The following is a 19019-nucleotide window of genomic DNA, read 5'->3' as shown; positions in this document are numbered from 1 at the left end:
TCTCTCTGCCCCTCCCCTGCTCTCACTCTGTCTCTCTCTCTCTCTCTCTCTCAAAAACAAATTAAAACATTTAAAAAAATGATGAGTGAAACTTTGTGTGTGTGTGTTTTTTGGAGGAGAGGCCCATAGTTTTTGTCAGGTTCTCAGAGGAGTTCCTGACCTCAAAAAGGGTCAGCTTTACAATGACTCTAACTCTGCTCTGATCAATTTATTCTGAATCTTTTAATAACAATAATAAAAACAGCTAATATTTTGAGAATTCACTACATATCTAGGTGATTTACAAGCATATTCTTATTGAATCCGCACAACAATCCTGTAACGTAAGCACTATACTTTATCTCCATTTTACACATCAGGAAACTGAGACTCAGGTTAAGTCACTTAAAAAAATTTTTTTAAATGTTTATTTTTGAGAGACAGAGAGCAACAGAGAACAAGCAGGGGAGGGGCAGAGAGAAACATAGAATCCAGAGCAGGTTCTGGACTCTGAGCTGTCAGCACAAGAGCCTGATGCAGGGCTCAAACTCACCAACCGTGAGATCATGACCTGAGCCGAAGTCGGAGGCTTAACGGACTGAGCCACCCAGGTGCCCTGTTAAGTCACTTACTGAAGAGAACTCATTAGTTTGACTCCAGATCCCAAGATCTTCACCAGCAAACATCTTTCTGGAGTGTGGGTTCTATTAGGATATTTTTCAAAAAACATTGTACGTGAAAACACATACATTTTAGTGAGTCGAATGCAAGGTTTGCATTAAGATAAAATTGAAATTTCCGTTTCCTTTGGGCTTTACCCCAGAACCCTGGAAGACCCTTTCAATGCTTCTTTGGATAGCAAAATTCAAGAGGCTCAGCAACAAGCACTGCTTAACAAGTGGACTCTTCCCAGCACCCAAGTTCTCCATAGCCCCCAAGAACTGACCATAGTTTTTGAGCTCCCTTTTATAAATAAGGAATTTAAAGTAGTAAGAATTTAACAACTTGCCTAGATTCACATAGCTAAGTGGCCCAGTCACACTGAAACCAGCTGTTTAGACAGTCTTCCGACCCCCCACCCATAGCCATGATGCATTTTCCGCCAACCCTAAAGGGTTCCCAGTTTACCGTACACAAGCCCTTTCACATCCCACCAGCCTCCTATACCTCCCCAAGTTCGGCCCCCGCCTTCAGATCCACACTTCCCCTTCAGAACTGCTCCTGTGCCTTTCCCAAGCTCCTTCCCTTTCCTTCGGCCACGCCCGTTAACCCCAATCTGGTCCCGCCCCTTTCCTCCAGCCCCGCCCCCTTACCTTTTCCAAGCCCCGCCCTTCTCAGTCTCGCGGCGTTTTTCCCAGTTCTGTCCTTTCTCCCAAGCCCAACTCCTTCCTGGCCCATATAAGGCCCCGCCCTTAATTTCCTGAGGCCCCCTCTTCTATTTAGTCCCACCCTTTCACCCTTGTTCAGCCCCTATTCTCCTTACTGGAGCCCGCTTTACCGATGTCCCCGCCCACTCTCCGCAAACCCCGCCCCATGGACTGGTTTATTCTCTCCTAGACCCGCCCCGCCTCTACCCATAACGCCGAGCCCTTCCTTAGGCTCCAGCCTGCGTCCCTCTTGCTCCCGGCCCTGCCCCCAGCCCCGCCCCGTGGCTCCGGCCCCGCCTCGCCGCCTTTCTCGGAGACCAAGGCCAGGTCCCTACTGCAGCCGCGGCGCCAGCAGGAGGGAGGGAGGAGGCAGAGGGGGAAGGGAGAAGGGCGGGCTCCTCAAGCCCAGCCCCGCGCTCACCGTCCGTGTCCGCAGATTCGCCACAAACGGCCCGACTACTCCGGATTCGGAATACCGTGACTTCAGTCTACAGGAACTCAACTCTAAGGTGGAGGTGCTAGAGAAGCCATGTGGGGTGCCCAGGGGCTCTTCCGAGTCTCAGAGAAAGGCCTCTCTAGACTCAGCAGGCGGGCGGGGATCTGTGGCGAAAGTGCAGGTCGACAGCGCCGAGGCGCCGCGTTTACCCTGCGCAGACGCCGTCGCCGCCGCTGCTGCCGCCGCCGCTGCCACTGCCTTTGCCGCCACGGTCTCCGCCGCCGCCGTCCCCGCGCTGCCTCCGGGGCCCTCCATTGTTCCGGCGGTGCCAGGTCCCGAGGCCGGACAACCTAGAGGCTCTCGAAACCGGCGGCGGCCGACGGAGTTGAGACACCAGGGCGCCGGCGGGACCGGGAGCGGCAGGGGTCAGCGCGGGAATCCCGGGGAGCCGGGGCCAGAGCGTGGGGCGGCAGGGTGCCGGGGTGGCGAGGTCTGCGGTCTCCGGAGTTGGGGCTCTCTCTCCCCGGCCCGTCTTTCCCCGCCGGCCTCCCCAACTGGGGTCGGAGCCCCGGCGGGCGCCCCCGGCGATGAGCCCGGACTCGAGGTGGCCGGTGAGTGCGGGCCTGGGACCAGGGCGGGAGTGGCCAGCGAGGAAAGGCTAGACTACTTTCGTGGGGCGTGCGCTGAGCTGCCCGGTCCGAGTGCCTCTCGGGCCACTCCAGCCGGGAGAAGTGACAGTGCATTAGCTCCCAGCCCGCGTCCCAGGGCAACAGAGTATCCCCCGGGGCTGCCCGGGCCAATGGCAGGAGGGGAGCCTTGTTTAACGTGTTACACCTCGACTAAAGGGAAACGTCGCCGCATCCGGGAGAGGGTTGCGGGCACCGCCTGGGCCAGGCCTGATCGCTCCGGCCTCCGCCCCCTACTTCCTCCAGCCCCCTGCGCTCCGCCGCCGTACCCCTGTGGGCTCTGGGTCTTCCTCACGGACTTCCAGTCTGAGTTCTTGTCTCCACCCTGTGTGCCTCTGCCGCCCAGTCCCAGCGGGACTTCTGCCGGGGGCTCTGTGCTACTTTGGGAGCCAGGGCGACAGAGCTGCAGGATACACCAGGGACCCATCATTGAAAGAAAAGAGCTTGCCTGTTCCTCTGATTGGTTTGTGTTTAAAGACACAGCTGCAGGTAGGAAGTAAAAGTGAGTTGGAGTAGAAGGAGTAGTTTTACCCATGAAGCCAAGGGCTTTGAAAGAGAGGCTGGAGCAGCCCACTTGGCTGGGCTAAGTCACAGGAGAGAGGCCAAGAGATGTCACTGTTTGTCTAGGAGCTCAGGGTGGCTTTGCCTGGAATGGTGCCAACACCCTAGCTGAATTGTTGAAGTCAACTAGGCCTGGAGAAATTGGGGCAGTCCCTGACCACGCTGGGCTTCCTGGGGGCTGGTGCCATCTGCTGTCACTACTCACCCAGGAACACTGGAGAGGAGGAAGGGAAGGCCCTGAGGACCAGCTTGGAACTGAGTGTGCCTAGACTGTCATGCTCTTGTTTGTACTCTAAGTACCTGGTGCCGCTCCAAGAGCCAGGGCTAGGGCATAGGCCTCCTCTAAAGACCTCAGACATGAACTGCTTCTTTGTATAATGCAACAATTTCTGCTGGTGACCAGGATTAAATCACTGGCTACCCATTCAAGCTTCTACATGGGTTAACACCAGCCTTTATCTGTCAGATGATCTGATGATCCCCTCATTGAGCTATTCATTAAACAAATTCTTTATTCATTTGCCAAAACCTGAGTGTCCACTACATGCCAGGTCCTGGGACTATATAGAGGTGGGTAGGCTCTGATGTCTGCACTGTATAGCACCCGGTCTAGTGGGAGGAGACAAAGAACTTCCAGTGTGGTAAGTGCCTTGGTGTAGATGACAGTGGAATGCCATGGAAACACAACCCTCCATGGGAAAGACAAATCATTACAGAAGTGACATTTGAGTTGGGTTTTGAAGAATGAGTAGGAGCTCACCAATCAGGATGGAAACCATTTCAAATCATCTTGCAGGAAGGAGAGGTTATAACATTCAGGGAATGCCAAAGTGCCCGGGGTAGACAGAAGCACAGCTGTAACTGGTGAAAAGAGGAGTCTGGAAAGAAGGACTAGGGCCAGACAATGAAAAGAGTACTTTGAATATCATCATATTCAGATAAGTGGGGAGCATCGGGAAGCTTTTAACCAGAAGATTGCTGTGGCTGTTGCTACTTGGTAAAAGATCACCCTGGCCACGCGATGTGAGATTAGGCTAGAATAGTTGAGATACAGGGCAGGATGACTGGGCAGGAGGTGATGAGGCCCAGACTGCCCATGGTGTGAAGGTGATGGCATTTGGAGTCACTGTAGAGGTGGGCTGGCCAGGACCTTTGGGGAGAAGGAGGGCTGGAGAGAGTAGAGTGGATGACCAGGAACTCTTCCCCAGGCCTGTGCTAACTGATCTGTACATTCTAGATGTGACAGCATGGGGGTGGACTTTGACGTGAAGACTTTCTGCCACAACTTGCGGGCAACTAAGCCACCATATGAGTGCCCCGTGGAGACCTGCCGCAAGGTCTACAAGAGTTACAGTGGTATTGAGTACCACCTATATCACTATGACCACGACAACCCACCGCCCCCACAGCAGACTCCACTCCGCAAGCACAAAAAGAAGGGGCGCCAATCACGCCCAGCCAACAAGCAGTCACCCAGCCCCTCAGAGGTATCCCAGTCACCGGGCCGTGAGGTGATGAGCTACGCGCAGGCCCAGCGCATGGTGGAGGTGGACCTGCATGGCCGAGTCCACCGCATCAGCATCTTTGACAACCTGGATGTGGTGTCAGAGGATGAGGAGGCCCCCGAGGAGGCTCCTGAGAATGGCAGCAATAAGGAGAACACCGAGACACCGGCTGCTACTCCCAAGTCAGGCAAGCATAAGAACAAGGAGAAGCGCAAGGACTCCAACCATCACCACCACCATAACGCTTCCGTGAGCACCACTCCCAAGCTGCCAGAGGTGGTATACCGGGAGTTGGAGCAGGACACCCCCGATGCCCCGCCCCGGCCGACTTCCTACTACCGGTAAGGCCACCTCCACCTCCCAGCTCTGGAAAACGGGTCAAGCAGGGCTCGGGAGCTGAGACGTAACAGGTAGCAGATGGGAAAGTGGCAGAGATAAAGGACAGCAGACGCACCGTGGTCCTACCAGGGCGGTGAGAGGAACGGTGCCCCAGCTAGTGATGGTGGCACTTGCTGTATACTGCCACGTGCCAGGCCCTGCCCTGGGTACTTTGCGGCCACTCCTTTACTTGATTCTCACAGTTCTCTCAGGTGGGTATCGTTCTCATTTCACAGATGAGGAACCCACAGTCCAGAAAGGGGGCCAGACTTACCGAAAGTCACATACCGATAGATAGCTGAACTGGGATTCAAATCCCGGTTCCTCTGACTTCAAAGCTGCACTGTTTTCATGTATCAAAAAATCACGTGTCTGGTTCCTGACCCTCTCTACTCCCATCACTGTGTAACCTTGAGAAAGTCATCTGGCTTCTGGTGTTGTAATGACCCCCCATCTGCAGAGTAGGTATAATATTCCTTTGCCGGCCTAGAGGTAGAAGACTAGGCACACTGATTTCATAAGGTTGCAAAAGCAATTTGCAAATCTGCAGAGGTAATTTCCCCATTTTTCTGTTATTGTCACCCATCCTCTAACACATGTAAACAATATTTTTATCGCCTGTAGTTTGTGCTCCTCCACTGGCCCTTTTATTTATGTCATTTAATTGTTTCTTGGTACCCCGCTTCCTTCCAAAATTAGTCTTGGTGGTTCCTAACAAAGTTATAGGCATAAGGCTAAATTCCTTTAACACAAGGTAAGAAATGAAGGGGTGGGGCAATGTGGCGGTGAAGCTATATACAGAAACCTTAGCTGGAGAATGGGAGAAAAATCAAGTATACAACTCTCTGGGTCTTGGCATCCAAGGCAAAGAGGGCATACGGATAAGTGAAGGAGCAGTATTTGGTGTCGGCTAATCAGAAGGCCTAATCTCTGAGAAGGACTTGTAAAGGTTTTTATATGAAAGGTGGTTTTTACCAAAAGTGCAATCCATGTGATGGTATACTGAACCTCAGTTCTTTAAAATCAAGTCTTTGGAGGGGGGCACCTGGGTGGCTCAGTCAGTTAAGCGTCCAACTTCGGCTCAGGTCATGATCTCACAGTTCGTGGGTTCGAGCCCCGCGTCGGGCTCTGTGCTGACTGCCAGCTCAGAGCGTGGAGCCTGTTTCAGATTCTGTATCTCCCTCTCTCTCTGACCCTCCCCTGCTCACGCTCTCTCTCTCTCTCTCAGAAATAAATAAAACATTTACAAAAATTAAATAAATAAAATCAAGTCTGTGGGGGAAAAAAAATTAAAAAATAAAATCAAGTCTGTGGGAACTCAGGTGATTTGGCCAGGATGTGACTGCGGTCTCTCCCTTGTTCACACGTTAGCTGGTCTCCTCTTCCTGTCTTCTTCCATCCGTCCAGCCCAGCGTCCCCTCTTTCTCCTTCTGGCTTTCCCCTGCCTCTTTTATGTTAGCACTGACCGCTGTGCCCACCCCAACATACAGACTCTTGTTTGAGTTACAGCCCTCCCTCCTAATGGCTCTTTAGCACTCTCTGCTCTTATAGGCAATCCAGACCAGTTCATCCCACTCCATTTCTTCCTCCTTCTGCTCAGATTCACTCTTTACTCCTGAGGATCACATCTGTTTTCGAGGGCAGCAGTTCTCAGCTGGTACACCGTGATCAGCTGGGAGGTGTGTTGCATGTCATTTATTACTACTGTTAGTAGAACTGTCCACATTTTACAAATGATAGTTTTTACATATAAATTTGGGAAGATTTGAGGTCATCTCTCTACCAACACCAATTTCTCTTGCTTGCATCTGATATGCTTTCTTAAGGAGAAAAGGTGGAGTGTAGGCTGATGTGCCAGGAATTGTACATGGCATGCAGCCTACATTATCTATCTGTGTCACAGTCTGTAATGTAGGTGCACTGTGGGAGTGTGTTAGGTACCATCGCGTAATGTCACATGTGTCATGGCAGAGCAAAGGTTGAGAACAAGTGCCAAGGCCTAGAAGGGGCTAGATGGTTCATATGAACCACACCCTTTTTCAAGGATGAGGACATTGCAGTCATTTGAGGGAAGAACTAAAGGGCTAAGGAAGAAACTGCTTCCCATAGATATGGTATTTTAGTTTCTCTTCTCCATCCCACCCTCAAAATGCCTTTGAAATGAACAACACTGCACCTATTTCTGTGTGGTGAATCAGACATGGTCCTTGCCTCTAGCCTGAAGTGTAGGAGTTAGACACATAAATAGTTATAACTCAAGGCAAGATAGCTCAGGGCTATACAAAAGCTAATAATAAACCTAAGGTTTATCGAGTATTTGCATTATGCCAGGAACTGTCCTAAGTACCTTATCTGTATTAACTCATTTAATGCTCACAACAGCTGTGTGAAATAGGTACAGGTTAGCATCACCCCTTTATAGATGAGGAAGCCGGCCCAGGGAGGTCACCTTCCTTGCCTGCTGTCTGTCATACAGAGCATGGCTCCCAAGCTGTGCTCACCTGGCCTGCCCTAGCACCCAGAGCTCCATTTCCCTTGTGGAGAGGGGAGTTGGAGGGACAAGAACAACATTTATTTAGGGCCTGCTATGTGCCACTTCAGTTAGCCCATTCATTTTTTAAATTCCATTTAATCCTGACAAGTGTCTTTGGGAGTAAAATAGTAGCATCCTCATTGTATTATTAATAAAACTGAGTTCAGGAAAGCCCAGAGGTATCTTGAAGGTCAGAGTGGCAGAGCCAGGATTTAAATCCATGTTTGTCAGAAGCCAAAGCCCCATTCTTTCCGTTGTAGCTCCCTGTAGCTTTACGATACCAGAGTCCAGGCTGAGAGCATAGCAGGGGCACGCGGAGCTTGCTCTGTAAGCCAGACACCTGGAGCAGCCTCAGCTGCAGCCCTGCTGGCGCAGTGAGTGTGTAGGGTAGTCTGAATCCTAGTTGTGCCACTTCCTGGTTGTATGACCTATCTGTGTCGGGCAGTGAATTTAATTCACTTCTCAAAGCTACATTTTCCTCATCCTCAAAACAAGGGCAATATGAACATTAATGCTATGGCTGTGGTGAGAATCAACGTGATAACAGTACAATGCTTGGCTTATAATAAATGCTCGGTAAATCTTAGCTATTCTGTCATCTTCCAAGGCTATCCAAAAAACAAACACAATACCGAGAGTTTGAGGGAGCCCTGAGCTGCACTAGCTGACATAAGACCCATGGCAGCTCCATTCGGGATGCTGCCCGTTGGTGATAGAACGTATATATAATTTGCAAGTGACACTTGTGGACCTTCCTTCTCCCGACTCTGCACCCCAGAGGAGATGGTGTAGTCGCTAGTACGTACACTTTGGAGCCAACACGCCTGCATCCACACCCCAGCTCTACCACTTTCTCACAAGGGACCTAGAACAGGTGAATTAACTCCTCAAACCGTAGGTTTGCTTTTCTGCAAAACAGGAATGATTAGAGTACCTAGGATGAAGGTGAGGATGGAATGTCCGGGACCGCACAAGTAAAGGCACAGGCCTGGCGTCGTGTAAGTGTCCCGCGGTTGTAACCCACTGTCTTTAAAGGGAAGGAGATCTCAACTGTCTGATGCTGAGCTGCCTGTGTGCACTGCAGGTACATTGAGAAGTCGGCCGAGGAGCTGGACGAGGAAGTAGAGTACGACATGGACGAGGAGGACTACATCTGGCTGGATATCATGAATGAACGACGGAAGACAGAGGGTGTGAGTCCCATCCCCCAGGAGATCTTTGAGTACCTAATGGACCGGCTGGAGAAGGAGTCCTACTTTGAAAGCCACAATAAAGGTGACCCCAATGCACTAGTGGATGAGGATGCTGTGTGCTGCATCTGCAATGATGGTGAGTGCCAGAACAGCAATGTCATCCTCTTCTGTGACATGTGCAACCTGGCTGTGCACCAAGAGTGCTACGGTGTCCCCTACATCCCTGAGGGCCAGTGGCTGTGCCGCCGCTGCCTACAGTCACCCTCCCGCGCTGTGGACTGTGCCCTGTGCCCCAACAAGGGTGGTGCCTTCAAGCAGACAGATGACGGGCGCTGGGCCCATGTGGTGTGTGCCCTGTGGATCCCTGAAGTCTGCTTCGCCAACACAGTCTTCCTGGAGCCTATCGACAGCATCGAGCACATCCCACCAGCTCGCTGGAAGCTGACCTGCTATATTTGCAAACAACGGGGCTCAGGGGCCTGCATTCAGTGCCACAAGGCCAACTGCTACACAGCCTTCCATGTGACATGTGCCCAGCAGGCTGGCCTTTACATGAAGATGGAGCCTGTGCGAGAGACAGGTGCCAACGGCACCTCTTTCAGCGTCCGCAAGACGGCCTACTGTGACATCCACACACCGCCAGGCTCGGCACGCCGCTTGCCTGCCCTGTCCCACAGTGAGGGGGAGGAGGAGGAGGAGGAGGAGGAGGATGAGGGTAAGAGTTGGAGCTCAGAGAAGGTCAAGAAGGCCAAGGCCAAGTCCCGGATCAAGATGAAGAAGGCACGGAAGATCCTGGCAGAGAAGCGCGCCGCAGCACCTGTGGTGTCCGTGCCCTGCATCCCACCACACAGGTATGTGGGCGCGGTGGGTAGGCTGGTACGGGAAGAAGACGCCCTCCTGGAGACCCACAGCCCTCAGCGGAGTGGCAGGAGCTACAAAGAAGGTCAAAACAAAACAGCAGATTCCAAAAGAAGTTAGCTCTAGCAGGTCACCTGACTTTTCTATTAGGAGCCAGAAATTTTAGCTTTTTTTAATTTTTTTTTTTTATGTTTTATTTATTTCTAGGAGAGAGAGAGAGACAGTGTGAGCAGGGGAGGGTCAGAGAGAGAGGGAGTGACAGACCGAAACAGGCTCCAGGCTCTGAGCTGGCAGTCAGCACAGAGCCCGACGTGGGGCTCGAACCCACGAACCGCGAGATCATGACCTAAGCGAAAGTCGGACGCTTAACCGACTAAGCCACCCAGGCGCCCCAAGAAATTTTAGCTTTTATCTGTCAGACCTAACAAATGTTCTCAGCTGCCCTTCGTTTTGATGGTCTGGTTTAAGTAGGAAGAAAGAAGATGTAGTAGCTATTAGCCACAGGGCAGAAATGGTCTGACCCCGGGTGGAGAAACAGAATAAAAAAAGGGAGAAGGGGTTGTGAAGTGGTCACTGCCACAAATGAATCCAAATGAGGGCTGCCATCATCAGTTATTTTTAACATTCTCTTATGCTTTCTAGTCAGTTTCCTATCGTTTACTGCTTTACAATTATACTTTATCCTGAAACCTTCCACGGCTCAGTCTGAGCAGGGTATCCCAGAGTCAAATAGTACTCTGGGCTGCTAGGACAAGAGTGGTCTTAGAGGCCACGCTCCTCATGAGTTCACCCAACTGCATGAACAGGGTTAGGGACCTGGCTTCATACTGGGAGCCTGGCTTCCTGTCTGGTACTGTTGGCTCTTCTTTGCATTAAGCCAAATGTCACAGGCCTTTTTGACAATAGACTTATTCCACATTCAGCCCCATTCAGGAACTCTCACCAGCCAGAAATGCCTGTTCTGCTTAAGAAAATCATGGCCGAACAGGTTTTTCTTTTTATTCCCCGCTTCCCAGGCTCAGTAAAATCACCAACCGCCTGACTATCCAAAGGAAGAGCCAGTTCATGCAGAGGCTACACAGCTACTGGACGCTGAAACGGCAGTCACGAAACGGAGTCCCGCTGCTACGTCGCCTGCAGACACATCTGCAGTCTCAGAGGAATTGTGACCAAGTCGGGGTACCGTGTCAGATTCCCTGGGGGCTCTGGGAACTGGGGCCAGGACATAAAGGATTGAGAGATGTGATTATAGTGTTCTTTGCCCGAGAGCTCAGGCTGTTTCCTCCTTTAAGGTAGCCCTCAAACCAGACTCGGGATGAGATCCTTCCAGATTGTCTGCTCACTAAAAGGGCACTGTTCCTGCGTGTTCGTTCATGCATGCACTCAACAGGCATATGCCAACCATTGAGTCTGTGCCAGGTCTGGGGGGCACATGGGTTGGAGTTCCCACTTTCGCTGGCGAGGCTGCCGGTAAATTACTGTGCTCCCTCCTCCAGTTTTACCTGCCATTGACCCAAGCTTCCTGGGCTCCCCTTCCCTCTGGCCTTTCTTCTGGCTCCCTTATCATCTCCCGATCCCCTTCTCGCCTCTACAGAGAGATTCTGAAGATAAAAACTGGGCCCTCAAAGAACAGCTCAAGTCCTGGCAGCGGCTCCGGCACGACCTGGAGCGAGCTCGGCTGCTGGTGGAGCTGATCCGCAAGCGGGAGAAACTCAAAAGGGAGACGGTGAGTGCTCCTGGGCCAGCTCTGTTTTACGGAGGAGAAAACGTTCCTGGGACCAGGAAAAGCCTGTGTCCATTGGCCAGGAAGCAATGGGGCTGATGCTGGAGCTGGATCTCATGGTGCCCAGTGTGTTCTCAAGCTCACTGCAAGCAGAATGTCACAGAAGAGTATGAACAGGACCCTAACTTATGTGACGTGGGTAGCTGGCACTGGGAGTTCCAGGAAGAAAAAGGCCGGAGTAGTCAGGGAAAGTTTCACCAGGTGGGGCCTTATAGAAAGTAGACCTGAGTGCGTATACCCGGCTGTGGGCAGGGGAGAAGGAAGGCGATTTCCCAGACCAGCTGCTCCCATCCCCTCAGACCTCTTCCAAGGGACTGGCCTGGGCCTGGCTGATCGGGCCTTTCTGTGTGTCAGATCAAGGTCCAGCAGATCGCCATGGAGATGCAGCTGACCCCTTTCCTCATCCTCCTCCGCAAAACCTTGGAGCAGCTCCAGGAAAAGGACACAGGCAACATCTTCAGCGAGCCGGTCCCTCTGTCTGAGGTAACCGAATTGGACGAAGTAAGAATCCCTTCCCCTCACTCCACCTTCTTTCTGTTCCTCTCCCACTTGGACCCCCGCTGCAGGTCTGGGCCAGGGACTAGGAGGGGACCATGAAGAGAGGGGCTGGTGGCTCTGGGGCTCCAGGATGAACTGGAGCCACATGTATCACCTGGACTCTGTCTTGTCCCTGTCACACCCCAAGGGCCCAGAATGGGAGGCAATCTGCACTCCTTCCCCAGAGGCAGGGACTGAGTCTGCTAAATGAATAATCCCAGGGCAGGAAGACACTTTCGGGGTGCTGAACCCTAGAACGGAGACTTTAGAAGGCTCAGCACCCAAAGAACCAGCTCTGAAGCCCTAGGTCCTGACTGGCAGACTCTTCTCTCTAAAAGGTATAAAACGAGAGGCCTGAGGCAGTAGCCTCCTCATAAGTCTTAACGATAAGTAAAAAGAGCTATAGAAATGCAAGATAGTGTTACTTCCAGAGGATTGCCCTAGCCATTTTCTTATTGAAGCCTCATATGGCTCTAGGAGATAGATTTGACTGTAATTTCATCACCATTTTCCAGGTGAGGAAAAGAAGGTCCAGAGAGGTTAAGAGACTTGCCATGGTCACACAGCTTGTGACTGGTGAAGTCAAGACTAGAATCCAGCTTTCCTCTCCCCTGTGCTTTATGCCTGCCTCTAACTGTGGTGGGAGGAGGTTGCTGGATGCATTTCAGGGGGTGGGGGTGTTAGGAGCAAGGGTTCAGGGGGAATGAGGAGCATATCTCCACTTAGCCACACCTACCCTGCTCTCCCAGGTACCTGACTACCTAGACCACATCAAAAAGCCCATGGACTTTTTCACCATGAAGCAGAACTTGGAGGCTTACCGCTACCTGAACTTTGATGATTTTGAGGAGGACTTCAACCTTATCGTCAGCAACTGCCTCAAGTATAACGCCAAGGACACCATCTTCTACCGGGCAGCAGTGCGGCTCCGAGAACAGGGTGGCGCTGTGCTCCGCCAGGCCCGGCGCCAGGCAGAAAAAATGGGCATTGACTTTGAGACGGGCATGCATATCCCCCACAGCCTGGCTGGAGATGAGGCCCCACAACACACTGAAGATGGTGGGTGATAAGTCATGCTACACACATAGAGGCCAGTCCCAGGGATGAACGGCTTCCCGAAAGTCCCCTACTGGGAGCAGGCAGTGTAGGCAGGAAGTAGCTAGGCTGAGCAGTGGCAAGCTATCCCCCGGAGTGCTCCCCAAGAAGCCAGACTGGGTGAATGGATAGCAGTGCCTACCATTCCACATCTTGGTGCTGCTGTTTTACAGCTGTTCCTGGTGAGAAGCCAAAGGGAAAAGAGTGGGTTTCTTGTTGCCTGCCCAGGTTCAAGGGGCCCAGAGGGCTGCCCTAAGTCTGACCTTTCACCACCACCCCCACCCCGCTGTGTTCACCCCTAGTAGCAGAGGAAGAGCGGCTGATCCTGCTGGAGAACCAGAAGCACCTGCCAGTGGAAGAGCAGCTGAAGTTGTTGCTGGAGCGGCTGGATGAGGTGAATGCCAGTAAGCAGAGTGTGAGCCGTTCACGGCGTGCAAAGATGATCAAGAAAGAGATGACGGCGCTGCGGCGGAAGCTTGCCCACCAGCGGGAAACTGGAAGGGATGGGCCTGAGCGTCACGGCCCCTCCAGCCGGGGCAGCCTGACACCCCACCCAGCAGCATGTGACAAGGACGGGCAGACAGACAGTGCCGCCGAAGAGAGCAGCAGCCAGGAGACAACCAAAGGTCTGAACCCCTAGCCGGGCGGACCCCGAAGCCAGCCAGACTTGACTCTGCAGCACACACTCAGCCACTGCCATCCCCCAGGCAGAGGTCCCGCCTACACAGCTAGCTGTACTTTCTCCCTCATTCCCCATTCAGGGGCCTCTTAGCTGCCTCTCTGGCTATTTGTATGAGAGACAACGTTCCCAATTCCATACCCGCCCCCAGATCATCTCCCAACTCTAGCTGGAGTAATGGTCCTATAGGCCCAGGGCGTACCCTGGGCATCTACCCTTCCCACATCAGGCCCCTTACCAACTCTCCTTCTCTCTTTCTCTGCTCCAGGCCTGGGTCCCAACATGTCCTCAACCCCCGCACATGAGGTGGGCAGGAGAACCTCAGTTCTGTTCTCCAAAAAGAACCCGAAGACAGCTGGACCGCCCAAGAGGCCGGGCCGGCCCCCCAAAAACCGGGAGAGCCAGATGACCCCCAGCCACGGAGGCAGTCCTGTGGGGCCCCCCCAGCTCCCCATCATGGGCTCCCTACGTCAGCGCAAGCGGGGTAGGAGCCCCCGGCCCAGTTCGAGCTCAGACAGCGACAGTGATAAATCCACAGAAGACCCCCCAATGGGTGAGCCTCACCATCACCCAGCCCCCCAAGAGAGTGAGCAAAGCTGCCATCATTCCCAACATAACTCCCACCTAGCCCTTCATTTGCCCATAGCATATCAGAGCTAGAAGGGCCCTTAGGGATCCTTTAGTTCAGTCCCCTCCTTTTACAGATGGGGAAACTGAAGTCCAGAAACACTGACCCGGCTAGATTCCCATCCAGGACCCCCTCCATTATATCACTTCACCTTTTCTCTTCTCACCCTCCTTGGGGATTTCCTGCCCTTTAAGCCATTTGTGTCTTAAGGCCAACAACTGCCAAGGGCAGTGTGAGGGGTGGGGCAGGACTATGGCCAACTGTGGCGGACACTGCCCAGAGCTGGCTCTGCTGACCAGAGTTGGAGGAATTTTCCAGCACAGAAGGGAAAGCCAAGCTCCTAGTCCCTCTTACCCCCATGCCATCTCTGATCTACATCTTCCTGACCGATTCCTTTCCTCCTCCCCCTCCCCCCAACCAAGACTTACCAGCTAATGGCTTCAGCGGTGGAAATCAGCCAGTGAAGAAGAGTTTCTTGGTATATCGTAATGACTGCAGCCTTCCCCGGAGCAGCTCCGACTCCGAGTCTAGCAGCAGTAGCAGCAGCAGCGCTGCCTCAGACCGAACCAGGTACCAGCCCTCCAGATCAAGGCCTGCCTCCGGGATGCCCTTCGAAGTTTCCCTATGGGAAATAGGGTGGCAGCCACCTCAGCCTAGATTAAAATGGCTCAAACCCAAGATTCTTTGCAAAATAAATGGCATACCTAAGAGTGTCACCATAATGGAATAGTGGGAACCATCCTGGGTTAAGCTGATGTTGTAGAGCAGAGGGCATAAACTGATGCCTTGTGGCCTGGATTTGGCCTGCAGACGTATTTTGTTTGGCCAGCATGGTGTTTAAAAAAAAAAAAAAAAAAATGAATCCAGTACTGCCACATAAAATTCCTAATGTCCGTATTCTCTGTAAAAATCCGATCTGGCAAATCTAGCCAGGGAATGCACTCCTCACCACCACTGTTAAATCCAGCCCATGTCAGTCACTCTCCTGCCAAGGCCCCGAGAGTATTTGAGTTTGAAATTTTTCAAGTAGCTTCAGCTTTCCAAAATTCTTAGACCTGGGAGTTTAAAGAGAAGACAACTACTATGTCATTAACCCACTACACGCCTCCTTTAAGTGGAGTTCTTGTCTTGTCCACAGCACAACGCCCTCAAAGCAAGGCCGGGGCAAGCCCTCCTTCTCTCGGGGCACGTTCCCGGAAGACAGCAGTGAGGATACCTCAGGCACTGAGAACGAGGCCTACTCCGTGGGCACTGGCCGCGGCGTGGGCCACAGCAGTAAGTACCCTCACCCAGAGTCAGGGATGCCGGCGGCCCAGTGTCAGGGCCTTGCCAGCCCCCTGGCTGCTGACCTGCCCCCTCTCTCCCATTCCTGTGAAGTGGTGAGGAAGAGTCTGGGACGCGGAGCTGGCTGGCTGTCAGAAGATGAGGACTCCCCCCTGGATGCTCTGGACCTGGTGTGGGCCAAGTGCCGAGGGTATCCATCATACCCAGCTCTGGTAGGCTTCCCCTCTTCCTATCGTACCCCTTACCTCCCAACCCCAGATGTAGACACAGTTAGCAGACTTTACTTACTCTCTGCTGAGCTGTGGAGAACAAGGGTCTTTGGCAGACAGACACTTAAGAAGTTCCTGGTTAGTTTTTCCATCTCTCCCTTTTCCTTCCCTTTGTATCTTGGGGTCTGAAATATTTCATCATGAGAAGCCAAGGGTCAGCAAAGCAGCCTTGTGGGATGATAACCTTTCTCTGTCCCAACAGCAGAGGTAGTTTCCCAATTCTTGTACAGAGTCAGTCTCAGGGAAGAAGGGAACTGAACCAAACAAAGGTCTTATTACACCCTCAGATAATTGATCCAAAGATGCCCCGGGAAGGCATGTTCCATCATGGGGTTCCCATCCCTGTGCCCCCCCTGGAGGTGCTGAAACTTGGGGAACAGATGACCCAGGAAGCCCGTGAGCATCTCTACCTCGTCCTCTTCTTTGACAACAAGCGAACCTGGTAAGGGAGGAGGGGAGCAGTTGGTGTGACTCATACAGCCGCAGATGCAACCCTGGGTATGCGGGCAGGCTGCCAGGAAACTCCAGCGACACACAGACTGGGCCGGCACGGGTCAGCGGGGGCGGGGCGGAGATCTTTGAGCAGAAGGGTTGTGTTGACCATGAGTCTGAGACTGAGTGGGCAACAGCTGACAAACGGCTGTAGCTAGAGGCCAGACGGCCATCAGTGACCGTGACAGATGTGCTCCCCACCCAGAATCAGGTGGCTTCTAGACCTCGTTCTCCCCCCTCTGCCTCTGTGGAGACAAGATGAGGACAAAACAGGCCTAAACACTCAGGCTCTGAGTCTGTCCCGGCGCGTGTGCGTAATGCCGCGCTTCCTGTGCGTGCGTATTGTCTGCGGCGGATATTTACTGTCAGTAAAGTCCACCTGAAGCCTTTGGGGCGGGGCACCTGTTTCACATGAGGTCATGGCCCCTTCTGCACTCCTAGATACCCTGCGGTTACCCCGTAACGTGACTGTTGACGGGATGCCTTTCGTCACTAGACTATGAGCAATTCCTTGAGGGCAGGGACTGTTTCTCGTAGACTCTGTAGCCCCATTGCCCACCCGAACCTGGCCCAGAGCGGGCGCTCAGGAGGCGAGTTCGAATGAGTGAAGGAGCGATGAAGGCTGATGCTTGTTGCTTTCCCAGAGATGACTTACGTGATCCTCGCCTCATCCTACAGGCAGTGGCTGCCGAGGACTAAGCTGGTTCCTCTGGGCGTGAACCAGGACCTCGACAAGGAAAAGATGCTGGAGGGCCGCAAGTCCAACATCCGCAAATCCGTGCAGATTGCCTACCACAGGGCTCTGCAGCACCGCAGCAAGGTGCAGGGCGAGCAGAGCAGCGAGACCAGTGATAGTGACTGATGGTGCCCAGCGCAGCCCAGCCTACAGTGCCCTGCCACCTCTCTCCTCCCCCTTGGCTCACTGTCCTGGAGTGGCACCGGCCTCTGCACTGACTCATTCCTGGTCTTGGGGCCAGTCTCAGGGGAAGCTGGGTGGGGGAGGTCCCTCCCGCCCTGAGTGCAGCTGGACTGTACAGAACACTCCAAGGGCCCATGGCGGCTCTGCGCAAGGAGAGGGGAGGTCCCACTGGCCAGAGAGCTCCGGAGACCTCACAGCGTTGTAGTGCAGGGTGGTGGGCCACGGTTAGGACACTGCATAAAACAGGCCATCCCACCACCTGTGTCTGCTCTGCTCTGCTCTGCTCGCGCCGGGGGAATCTAACTGCCAAGAGGCCTGAGGCCCTTGCAGGTGGTGAGGTGAGCGGGCATCTGCCCAGCCTAGCAGTGGGATTGATGTCTGTCCAGCCCGGAAGAGGGGCACTAGGTGACCCCCCTCCCCTGCTGTTGTAAATACTGTAATTAGTGGAGAATTTAAATTATTCTCATTTGTAACTGCGTTTCCGCGTCGCGCCAGAGTCATTTGGTACTAAAAAAGACTGGGGCTTGTCCCCACGTCCCTTTTTCCCATAGATGCCCCCACCTTTCAAACTGGTTTGTATTTATTTCAAAGGAAGAAAATATATTGATTCTTAGAAAATAAATAGTCTCTTTGGAATTCTTGGGTTCTTGCCTTCTGCCAGGGCAAAAGGATAAAAAGGGAAGTTCAGTCCCTCAGGGATGGTAAATGATTGGTTCAAGAGGTTGCTGGTTGCTCTGCATGCTGCGTTTGTAAGAGGACAGCGAAGATAATATGATGGCTCCCGTTTCCCAGACACTCACCGGGTGGCAAGCCTTTTTCTAAGCACTTACAGATACACCATGGTATGTAATGCTTGCAAAAACTATAGGGAAAGTTAGTAATCGGGTGGTTATCTCCACAAAGACACTGAGGCTCCGAAAAGTTGTGTAACTTGCCTACGTTCCCACAAGTTAGGAAGTCACAGAGCTAGGACTGGAACTCGGCTCTCTCTGTCTGCAAAGCTGGCCCTTTAACCGCGATGCAGAACCAAGGGCTGGAAAAAGAGTCTACTGCCCCTTCATGAACTTCAGAGGCTTCAAGTCCTTTGCCAGTAGGATAGTCCCAAGCGCTTCGGAGTCACTACAGCTGCGATCTTCCCCCGCTGAACTGGGGACAGAGCAGGCGTGTAGAGGACTGCTCGTCGTTCATTCCTAACCTTGGCATCTCCGTTACCGACTCAGTTATTGCAGGGACGCTCGCCAAGTGCGGGGCACCTGTGGGCCGGCTGGCCTGGAGATGAGCCAGCCGCAGGAGGCAGCTGCCCAGCGCCTTGCGGCTACTGAGGAGCGGAACCGACAAAAATCGCATTTGATGATAACCATGCTCACGATGCTCCCTACTAGGTACTCTGGGTGGGTCACACATCTTGCCCTTAAGGACCCTGCAGCCTACTCAACCAGACACGGCAACCCCAAATCACAGCGCTAGAAGTGAAAGGGGGCCCAGATAAAGTTCCTGTCTCCGAGGTCCCTGCGTATGGTCTCCCCCCCGAGGGGAGGACATTGCCGAATTCATCTGTCTCGGGCGCAGGCGGCCCGCCCGAGAAACCGGAGGCGGCGGACGCGCTGCCCGGGGGCCCCAGATGCCGGGGCGCGGTTTGCGGAACGCCCTGAGGCAGGGGCGCGGCTGGGCAGCGCGGGGCGCCGCAGGGGAGGGCGCAGGCCTCTGACGGAGGGAACTCGGCGAAGAGGCCGGACTACGGAGTCGAGGCTCGGTGAGGCCTCGGAGGGGAGCAGCTCGGCGGGCGAGCGCGCAGACAGAATCCTCAGGCGGCGGACGCTGTGGAGACGCCTCACGG

General features: G+C 53.4%; 1 protein-coding gene across 8 annotated transcripts; it reads left to right on the top strand.

Moving 5' to 3' along the window:
* The first annotated feature begins 2041 nt into the window (after positions 1–2041).
* BRPF1 (bromodomain and PHD finger containing 1) lies at positions 2042–17797 on the top strand. 8 transcript variants are annotated; one of them, XM_039231320.1, is made up of 14 exons: positions 2042–2393; positions 4267–4875; positions 8530–9489; positions 10513–10675; positions 11091–11222; positions 11634–11762; positions 12566–12875; positions 13217–13537; positions 13859–14143; positions 14641–14788; positions 15357–15493; positions 15596–15714; positions 16059–16213; positions 16942–17797. In XM_039231320.1, the coding sequence occupies exons 2-14, from the start codon at positions 4277–4279 to the stop codon at positions 17123–17125; spliced, it is 3642 nt and encodes a 1213-aa protein (XP_039087251.1). In that variant the 5' UTR covers positions 2042–2393; positions 4267–4276; the 3' UTR covers positions 17126–17797. The 8 variants fall into 8 exon arrangements, with proteins under 8 accessions (XP_039087251.1, XP_039087250.1, XP_039087249.1 ...); XM_039231319.1 differs by having other exon boundaries at positions 13214–13537; XM_039231318.1 differs by having other exon boundaries at positions 11634–11780.
* Positions 17798–19019: the final 1222 nt, after the last annotated feature.

This window comes from Hyaena hyaena, unplaced genomic scaffold (genome assembly GCF_003009895.1).
Source record: "Hyaena hyaena isolate Hyena2069 unplaced genomic scaffold, ASM300989v1 scaffold_56, whole genome shotgun sequence".
In the NCBI taxonomy this organism is placed as follows: domain Eukaryota; kingdom Metazoa; phylum Chordata; class Mammalia; order Carnivora; family Hyaenidae; genus Hyaena; species Hyaena hyaena.
Note: the sequence above shows the minus strand (reverse complement) of the source record. Positions and strands in the feature narration are given on the sequence as shown.